At 45.2% G+C, this 10,839-nt stretch overlaps 1 protein-coding gene across 1 annotated transcript in view; it reads right to left on the bottom strand.

The window, feature by feature from the left end:
- Positions 1-615: 615 nt before the first annotated feature.
- The window catches only part of SLC5A1 (solute carrier family 5 member 1), a 48,012-nt gene continuing 37,788 nt past the window's right edge, over positions 616-10,839 (bottom strand). Inside the window, 5 exon segments of the mRNA NM_174606.2 lie at positions 616-1,073; positions 2,849-2,954; positions 4,662-4,877; positions 5,957-6,125; positions 8,831-8,981. Of these exon segments, the coding sequence (NP_777031.1) occupies positions 850-1,073; positions 2,849-2,954; positions 4,662-4,877; positions 5,957-6,125; positions 8,831-8,981 (866 nt within the window). The 3' untranslated portion in view covers positions 616-849.

The following is a 10,839-nucleotide window of genomic DNA, read 5'->3' as shown; positions in this document are numbered from 1 at the left end:
TTATCATCTAAGCCACCAGGGACGCCCAAAAAGAAAACAAGCATTTATTAACAAATACACATGTCATCCATTCAGCCCACAAACATTACTGAGTGGCTAAGATAGTCCAGGCACAGGAAATGCCAAAATAAATGGAATCTCAAACACAAGGAACTGACAATGAACACTTTCAAGAAAGCCAGAAAATCCTCTTGACTCAAGATTATCTGCTTTCCCCCCTGGCTTGAGGCTGGTGCCTGGATCCCTCTCATTGGCACTGGTTCTACCATGTCCAGGCCTCTCCTTCAAAGAGCAAACACCCAGGACACAGACGTCATCAAGCTCCCATCCTCAGCTTCAATATGTTCGTCAATTTATCAGGTTGATTTTTCTTGTGCCAGGAAAACTTGACAAGGATTTCATGAGGTAGGATGATGCTTTCTTTCAAAAAAAATGAGGGGGGAGGTTAGATAGAGAAAGTGGTAGTAACCAGGGGGCCACAACTCTTTAAGCAGTGTTTAAGGATCACAAACAATGTTAGCATGCTGAATCTACCTGAGAAAAATTTGCATCAGACACCACGGGGCTTCTGTATCTTAGTCTGCCTTTTCCTAGACACTGGACTGAGTGGGATTTCCTTCTGCAGCTCAGATATGTACAGGTGACTGTACCACACTGGCCTTGAATATATAAGTTAACAGTGAATCAGTGATTTTTCTTCAGCTAGCCTGTAATTACAAATGTACACATTTATCGACAGGGCAGAGTTTACAACTGGCTGGTATCCCTTCAACACCACTGAATGGGGCCAAAGAGGGACACAGTGAAGACTCCAGCCTCCACAAGCACAGCCTCAGCAGAGAGCAGGACTCAGGCAAAGTAGGCATGGCAGAAGACAGCCACGGCCAGCAGAATGATGCCATTGATGTTCACTACCATCCGCCACAAACGATTCTCCGAGGTGTCTGTCATCTTCAGCTTCATGGCTGCCTCCTCTTCCTTCGTCATTTTGGGGGCTTTCTGCTGGTCCAGGCCACAGAACATGTCATAGGCCCGCCTGAAGCATCCTTTTTTCTCCTCAGAAGCTTCTGTGTCTGGGGAAAGGAATAAAAGGACTGTTGGATACAGAGGCAGGAGGCACTAGAAAAGATTTCCAGAGGAGCTATCAGGCCATGACACACCTGCCACTTTGCACACAACTCCCAGTTTTCTTGTTTGCAGGAATAAAAATGGTACAGATTAAGGTTTGAATAAATGTAATTAATTATAAGATGATGTTAATAGTTGGATTCTACATAATGTACTCTGGTGGTATATTTTACCTCTGTTGGGCCCAAAGGAAATACATTTTGATTTCAGACACTCAGAATCAAACAAGAAATAATAGCTTATGAGAGAGAAATGTTAACCATTGACTGGGGGACTGTGACATGTGAAGAATGTGGAAAACCCACCTCTCAACCAGAGAAACCCGTATCTGTTTGCTACATCACTGAAAGCAATGAGTTTGGCATGACTTAAGGGTGTACTGACTGCACCTGGAAATCCCAAGGCTTCACAACAGATCCGGTCATGTGGCAAGGATTGGTCTGTTCAGTCCCTGATCCAGGGCAGCAAGTGAGCAACACTTCCAGGGCTTAAGATCTGATGCTGCTGAGTCAAACCACTCAACTGACCTTGCCACTAAAAGTGGATGCCCACCAAGGGAACTAATTCTGTCTTCTGAGCCCAGGTGTGGCATTAAAGGTGAGCAGACCTGGGTTAGAATCCCAGGTTTGTGACTCAATAGATATGAAATCAAGCCCACTGTGTTTTCAGCACCATGGTCAGAGACCACTGCCCTCCCTTCTCCAGCCCAGTACCAGTAAGCCACACATGACCTTGTGTTCCCACACCTCTGCACAGCACGCATCACCACGACCATCCTCCCATGTAGGGAGGAAAAGCTCCAACACAGAAACTGAGGAAAACATTGCTCCATGATCAGGATAAGTCTCTAAGCATTGACTAAGCATTATCTTAGAGCTCTGAAGAACTGATGCTTTCAATGGTGGTGCCAGAGATGACTCTTAGAGTTCCTTGGGCAGCAAGGAGATCAAACCAGTCAACCCTAAACAAAATCAACCCTGAATATTCATTGGAAGGACTGGTGCTGAAGCTGAAACTCCAATACTTTGGTCACCTGGTATGAAGAGCTGATTTATTGGAAAGACCCTGATGCTGGAGGAGATTGAAGGCAAAAAGAGAAGAGGGTGGCAGACGATGAAATGATTGGATGGCACCACCAACTCAATGGACAGGAGTTTGAGCAAAATCCAGGAGAGAGTGAGGGCAGGGAAGCCTTGTGGGCTGCAGTCCACAGAGTCGCAAAGAGTCAGAAACAACTTAGCGACTGAACAACAAACAACAAGCATTATCTTGGTGGACTTGCAGGGAAATCTGATATTTTAAACACGATATGGTAAGCCAGCAAGACACAAGACCCTAAGAGCCTCTATCTCATCCCCTTGATATCACTAGAACTGACCATAGCTGGTTCCAGGTGCTTTCAGTTTATAGGCTAGTGTCTTCCCTTGTCCCTAGCCAAGCCCCAAACCAAGTCAGGGTGGTGAATAGCTCACCTGTGCTTACTCACTGAGCACTGTAAACCAAAAAGGGAGGAGCTAGGACGATTCTGCATCCCCCTCCTCCCCTGACAAGGCCTTGAGTAAACTGCCCAAAACCCATTTATCCGTCTCACCCCATACCCCACTCCTCACTCCACTCCAGAAGAGAGATCTGAATTTTGAAGGCACTTGGTGAAGGCTTCAGTAAGGTGGTCTTGTGGTTAGAGGAGTAGCTTGGGAATGGGCTCTGAGCCGCAAATCACCTATTTCTAAGGCATCCTCCCGGGCATCTTGAACGTCCTCGTCTTCTGCATCCAGGTCAATACGCTCCTCTTTGCTGTTACGCAGGCTCCAGCACAGGCGGTAGAGCTGTGGAGAAAGCAGAACAGGTTACCAGGAAGATCCAAGCAGTGTCCTGGGCCAAGAAGTTGGGAGAACAAAGAGATGTGTGTCGAGAAAGGAAAAGGAATGTGGCTCTCAACTCTATCAACACAGATAACAGTTCCCATCCACAGCACTATCTCTGAATATGTTGGGAACATGGATATAAATCATACACATGCACATACCATCCCCTAGGATATGGGCATATTCAGAGGCTAAGAGACTGTCATGAGCATAGAAATGTTTTGAATGAATGATCTCTTGTTACATATGATAAATGAATTTGTTCCTTTTAGCACTCATGCTAGGAAACAAGGCCAGGCACCCATTTATCCAGACAAGCAGTGTAAGTTAAGATCAGATTTTTATACCATATTAATTGTAGACTCATGAGCCAGTTAGAATAGGAAGAGCTGGAGGTATACTTTCTATTGACATGAAACCAGAAACTACTTTATTTCAAGAAGCATGGAACTAAATGTATTTGAGGCTACAATACTTTCAAAAACTGAGGCATCAACAAGCAATTAATACAACATAAAGAGGGTCTGTGACAGATTTGGCCAATAACCGTGACAGCAGTTCTGCTGCTATAAAAGCAATCTTTGTTTGACATTAAGGTTGGTCACAGTCTTGAAAATTTGGCCATGAGGTTAAAGGTCTGTTAGGGATTCCTATTTTTGTGTATGCATGAGAAAGGGCCTAGCAAAACCCTTTATCTTTCTCTTCAGACAAATGTGATCTTGGGTTAACTCTCTAGCTCTGTTCCCTGGAAACCTGAAAAGGGTGAAATGCTAGCTGTGCTGGGTTACCAGACTTCACTGCTTATGGTAAAAAGTGCCCCATAATTGGTCATCTTCATCTGCATTGGGAGGGCTGCAAACATTCCCTAAACCAAGGGCGACATCTAGAGCCAAAGAAGAGAACTTGTCATCTGTGAAGTTGTGAATCGATTAGACTTTGATACTGTTTGAAATTTCTTAAATTCCATGGGCAACTGTTTGGAGGCTTCATTGGGGGAAAAAAAAATAAAGGGTATATCATGCTTCAGATTTCCCTCAGCGTGGTGATTTTTACACCTAGGTATGTCCCTTGCTGGGACCTTTGGAAGCTATGACCTAGAGACTATTATAAGAAATATGCATTCCTATCTGGGACAGAAGCATCCAAGCTGGGGTAACCTTGGGTCAGCCCATGTGATTTCAATGCCATGCACCTGAGCCGTCACTCGGGCAGCAGGATCCAGAGGCCAGTCCCTTGGGCTGAAACATGGCCTGCTGAAGACACCCTTGACACTGCTCTGCTGGCAAACCATGTTTCCTGTCCTGTCCTTCTGTGCACACTCAGTTGCTAAGTCATGTCCGACTCTCTGCAACACCATGGGCTGTAGCCCATCAAACTCCTCTGTCCATAAAATCTCCCAGGCAAGAATACTGGAGTGGGTTGCTATTTCCTCCTCTGGGGCATCTTCCCGACACAGGGGTCGAACCCAGGTCTCCTGCATTGCAGGTGGATTCTTTACCACTGAGCCACCTGGGAAGCCCTTGTGTCCTTTTGCATGACACCAAAGACAAGGACAGCCTATTTTAGTCATGAGAGTAAGAGACCTCTAACTGAGCCAAAGCAATCAAGTTGAGTGCTGCAGCATGAACATGAAACCAGGGCAGGACAGCCTCCTACACGGATACTCACATGCACATCTGCAATGGGCTTGGTGAAGAGGGAGACAGCCAGGATGACGATGATAGTAATGACAAAGAGGATGATGGCAAAGTACAAGTAGTGCACACCACAGATAATCGTGGGACAGTTGCTGGGCTCCATGCAGCTCCCGGTTCCATAGGCAAACTCGGTAATCATACGGGACACCCCGATCAAAAATCCTATGATCAATCCCCAAAAGGCTCCCTGTGAAAGAAAAGCCTGGTTAATGAACACTGTATTTGGGAAACAGCTGTGCATTCACTGGGGGACAGAGACGAAAGAATAACAGTGAAAGAAATACAAGCTCCAGGCCATCTGAGACAGGAACACTGTGGTTCAGAACATGAGTAGGAATGTTACGTCAGGCCTTCAATGGCTCTGTTCACCACCTTTTAGTAACTCGACTTGGTATTTGCATGTGCTTAGTTGCTCAGTCATGTCCAACCAACTCTTTTGCGACCCCATGGACCTGCCAGGCTCCTCTGTCCATGGGCTTTTCCAGGAAAGAGTGCTGGATTGGGTTGCCATTTCCTCCTCCAGGAGAACTTCCCAGTGGAGGGACTGGACCCATGTCTCCTACACCTTCTGCACTGGCAGGTGTATTCTTTACCACTGAGCTACCTGGGAAGCCCTTGGTTAGAATAACACCCAAGTTCTCAGTGCCAAAAAAATCCCTTTAACTTTAAAAATGCTTTGAATTTCTCTACCTGCAGCTACCATTACCATCAGATTCCAGATTTAGGTACATTCAGTTATAACACAATTACTTGAGAGCTAATCTGTATTCCTTGAAGACATGGGAAAGAAATTGGGTCTCTTAGAGGAAGAGGAGAAAGGAACTTTTCCATCAGCCCCTTTCATAGATCCAAAGTCCCCTCACCCTTATCCCTATCTGGCTGGAGTATCACTTTGTGGTCCTTCACTGGGCCCTGAGAAGTGCTGGCTGGAAAACCTAGCCCCCTGCAGAACCCAGGAGGTAGCCTGTGCTAGCACTTCCTATGGAGCTGTTTGCCCAGAAGCTACAAGCTTCCCAGAAAGTGCCACACAGTCAGAATCACCCAGAGTAGATGGAAAACACACAGCATTACTTGGGACTTAATTTAGAACCTGCAGCAAGGAGGAGGAAAGTCCCAAGGTCCCTGGAGGATTTTCCATATAAACCTTCTCCAGCGCCTTCATTCCGGCTCAAGATCTCTGGAAGTAGAATTCCTCCCAGAGAATATACAAATCCAGATGGGAATCTCTGTTCCCGAATGACTTTTCTAGACATTCGTGATACCTACCGGCTCATTGACTCTCTTGCAGAAAATAGCAAGCAGGAAGACTGCTGCGATGGGTGGTCCCAAGTAACTGGTGATGGACTGGATGTAGTCGAAGAGCTGTCCACTCTGTGCTGACTGCACGATGGGCACCCAGGCGATGCTGACACCGATCAGCACCAGCATGAACAACCTGAAATCAAGCCCCACAGCAGGGTGTCAACAAGTGGCTCCACTGGAATAGTTAAAGATAGATAGAGAAACTACCTGCAATACAGCAGACTCAGGTTCAATCCCTAGATCAGGAAGATCCCCTGGAGAACGAAATGGCAAATACACTCCAGTATTCTTGCCTGGGAAATCCCACATACAGAGGAGCCTGGAGGGCTACATGCCATGGGGTCACAAAGAGTCAGATGTGACTGAGCGACTGAACAACAGCACCAGTAAAGACAGATAGAAAGGTTTATATGACCAGAGCAGGGAAAAGTAATTAGCAAATTCATTGAGACTCTCTTCTTCTGTATTCTGCTCCTTCAGGAGCTTCCCTTGTGCCTCAGACAGTAAAGAATCCACCTGCACTGTGGGAAACGTGGGTTTGATCCCTGGGTGGGGAAGATCCCCTGGAGGAGGGCATGGCAACTCATTCCAGTATTCTTACTTGGAGAATCCCCATGGACAGAGGAGCCTGGTGGGCTACAGTCCATGGGGTCGCAAAGAGTCAGACAAGCACATAGCACTGCTCCTTCAGTGCCTATAAGTAAAATGCACTTGATTTTCGATAGTAAAGTAGACCCACTAACCATCAGAAAAGAATCCACTTTGAGAGGCAGTGGAGTTTAGGAGCAAAGGTGTGGACTTTGGAGGCAGTCTCCTTTTTTTTTTTTTTTTTGGCCATGCCTCATGACTTGTGGGATCTCAGTTTCCCAGTCAGGGATTGAAATTGCACCCTTGGCAGTGAGAACATGGAATCCTAACCACAGGACCACCTGGGAATTCTCTGGAAGTTAAAGTAAAGTCAATCAGTTGTGTCCAACTCTTTGCAACCCTATGAACTGTAGCCCACCATGCTCCTCCATCCATGGGATTTTCCAGGCAAGAATACTGGAGTGGATTGCCATTTTCTTCTCTAGGGGATCTTCCCAACCCAGGGATTGAACTCAGGTCTCCCATACTGCAGGAAGGCTCTTTACTATCTTAACTACCAGGGAATCCCTAGCTTTCCTCCTTTTGAGTTTTACTTCAAGTCCTGAAAAGATGGAATGCGTGCTCAGTTTTATATGACTCTTCGCAACCCCATAGACTGTAGCCTGCCAGGTTCCTCTGCCCTTGAGATTTCCCAGGGAAGAATACTAGAGTGGGTTGCCATTTCTTCCTTCAGTGGATCTTCCTGACCCGGAGATCAGACCTGAGTGTCCTGGAATTTCTGCATTGGTAGAGAGATTCTTTACCACTGAATCACCTGGGAAAGATGGAAGGGTTCCTTTTAACCTCTTGATTTAATTAGAAAGAAGGCAGTGGTTCTCTTATCTCTTGAATTTAAGGCAGAAGAGTCTTAAGCTAACCTTCACAAAGTAGTGTTCTTGCTCACATATTTCTCCCTCTAAAGTACCCCTCCCATTGCCTCCCATTTACTCAGATCCTATCCACCATTTAGACATAGATTGTGGTCTCCCTCCCCCAGGAGTCTTGCTCAGCTACTGACTAGTACAGTCATCTCTCCCTTCTCTGAGCCTGTGATTGCTCTTACAGGCACCACAGCACAGTATAGAATTGTTTCTTGTAACTGTAAGCTTATTGAATACAGGGACAAACCCCAGAGCAGCAACCATTGGATGTACAAAAAGTGTGAGCCCCAGCACAATCTCAGGGCCAAGAGATCCAGCCCTGAGTAAAGCAATAAAATGATTTTCTTTTCATGTTGCATCTTGAGTCTTATACGTAGCAGAGAATGCCAGTAAACATCTTTCAGAGGAAAACCCTGTCAGGGAGCCATGCTGCTTCCTGTGAAGCAGAGGGCAGACTCTGGCCCAGTCTGACCTCCCCTGGGTGCCAGGTGTCTCATCGCCTGCAAGGGGCCCGTCATGTTCCTTTCCTTCCTTTGCCCCAATCTTGCTCATGAGATTTAGGAGGCGGCAGCACTCCCTGGGAAACTTTCCCTGGACAGACATCCCAGGGACTTCTTCACCTGCCCTGAGGAGGTTGGCCTGCCTTTGCCCCCCAGAGAGACACAGCAGAGCTTCTGCTGGTCCTCTATCAGAGCCTCTGCTCCATGGATAATCGAGATAACGGGCACATCTGGCCCACAGATCCATACTTACTGTGTCCATTAGCCCACTTAACAATAACAAGTGTACACAGAGTACGGTGTTTTAGACTGTGCAAAGCATATTCACAAGCATAGCATCACCTGACCCTCACAACGGTCCTGTAAAATGCTACAGCAAAGGGTCAAGGCATTGGAGGCACCTGGGCCTAAAAGACGTCCAGAGAGGAGAGTTGCAATGTGCAGGCCTGAGGAAGACAGTGTGGGATGGTATACAGTGCCTAGACAAGGACTCAGTTGGCCGTGGGTTCCAGTCCTAGCTCTGCTGCTGTCCAAACTTCCTTATTTAGGCATGACAAGCCTCATTTTGTTCACCGATGAACTGAGGTTAGATTAATGATCCCTGATGTTGTTTCGTGCTCCAGATTAAATGATCTCTGACGTCGTTTCACATTTCAGAGGGACACTGTTTCAATGATCTTGGATTTAAAGTTAAATGCCACTGAGAGCAGTATAACTTGCCACGGTGGTTACTCTCATTCTACCCAGCATCTCCCAGTCTTCCCCATCTTGAGGGAACCTCTCTGGTCATTCAAGTGTTCGTGGGGCTTGACAGGGGCAGCTGTACTCACCGTCCTGCGATCATGAGCTCTTTCTCAGAGGCTTTCTTCCGGATCTTGGTGTAGATGTCCATGGTGAAGAGGGTGCTGGCACTGTTGAAGATGGAGGTCAGCGAGCTCATGAGCGAGGCCAGCATGACCGACAGCATCAGGCCTCGCAGTCCTGGGAGAAAAGGAGGCTCTAAGTGGTACATGCAGCATTTCAGCTCTTCTGTGCTTGAAAGGTGTGACAACTCAAGGTTTTTTGCCTTCTGACACCATGCCATATTATTTGATTTATCTCTCCAGAGAGATCAGATGTTTTAAGGAATGGACTGTGTCTTTAAATTATATTGGAAGTCCACAGCAGTCAACAGAGCTAGGGACAAAGTATACATGCAGTAAATGCTTTCCAGTTGGATTGCCGGTGTGTGTGTATGTGTGTGTATGTGTGTGTGTGTTTCCATCTGAGCTTTTATAAGGTCTCTCATCTGAGAGATTAATGATAATGGAGAAATATTTAAACTAGGATTCAAAAGATGAGGTTTCAAAAAAGTGAAAAGACAGCCATAGAATGGGAGAAAATATTTTCATATATCTAATAACAGTTTTGGAAAACTATTCTATCATCCTCTAGGTATTGTATGTGTAGATAATTTTATAGTTTTGTTTTAATCTACAGCCTAACAAGAAGAAAAATAAAGGTTGCCTATCCTGATCACTTTGTCATTTGTTGGGAGGGTTTTTTAATGGTTCCTCTTGAGAGTCTATCATGTAGACTACAGACTACAGGAGCTATGAAGATCATCCAACTCTTATTTTTCAGTCATAGAATAAAATGTTAATAAATAACAATTTATTTAATTAATAACAAAATAAAATTGTTAACATTTCAAGGAATTAGTCTGTAGGGCTTCAAGCCTTAGTTCTGCCCTTTGCTCAGAGTAATTCACCAGTTAATTGCTAAGCTGGGATATAGCTCTCTCCTTGCTGTATCACCTCTTATCAAGCTCACATTCATTTATTCACTCAACAAATATTTGTCGAATGTAATTTTACAGCAATCCAGGAAACAGATAATGGCATATCAGAGTAGCATGATGGAGACAACAAGAGGAGGTAGATGAATATAAGGAGATAACATTGACACACTTTGGTGAGGGATTGGTGGGGTAATATTTACCAGCTAAGTGAAGAAGACTGAATCTGCAAATGAGATTTAAAAGGAGTAGCTGGAAAGGATGAGGAGAAAACAGGAGAGGATAGTATTATAGAATCCAAGAGGAGGGGATAACTCAAGAAAGAGGAGTGATCAATAATGCTGAATGCTACTGAGGAACATATGGAAAATATCTATTTGATCTAGCATAGGGAGGTCACTGGGGAATCTGGTGTTTACAGAAGCCAGATTCCAGCCAAAAAGACTGGCAATAGTTTGTGCAGACACAATATTTTGTCTTGCATGCCACGCAGCTTTCTATCATGCACAATTCACTCCGGTGTAGTGTTCAGAGCTACCTCACTCAGGATCTGCAGGTCTAAGAAAACAGCATAAACACCCCAACAGAGGCAAGAATCCCAGCCAGAACTCTAAAAGAGCCATGATTCTTGCTAACTGCAACCTTAATTAATAAGCAGCCCAGCTCAGTGGAATTGTTAACTATTACTCCCATTTTTATAGAAGTTGAATACAAACGATTTGCCCAAGGTCATATATCAACTCTGTGGTTAAAAAAAAAAATTCCTCAGTTCTCACCTTCAGCAGAGTTAACCATGCCAGACACTGAGTTACTGCATGACCTTAGAAAATCACTTTCTCTAGGCCTCAATTTTCCCAACTGTAAAATGAACAGGTTTGACTAGATGATCTTCATGTTTCCTTTCAGTAAAAAAAAATGTTGTTTATTCTAAATTTTCCTGATGAATACCTTTGAATTTTTGGTCTCCAGGGGCCCCTAACCTAAAGAGATTTCCATGCCTTGAGCCAGAATTAGATTTTCAATCAACATTAAGATGAACAGTAAACACACAGGCCTACCCCG

This window comes from Bos taurus, chromosome 17, assembly GCF_002263795.3.
Source record: "Bos taurus isolate L1 Dominette 01449 registration number 42190680 breed Hereford chromosome 17, ARS-UCD2.0, whole genome shotgun sequence".
Taxonomy (NCBI): domain Eukaryota; kingdom Metazoa; phylum Chordata; class Mammalia; order Artiodactyla; family Bovidae; genus Bos; species Bos taurus.
Note: the sequence above shows the minus strand (reverse complement) of the source record. Positions and strands in the feature narration are given on the sequence as shown.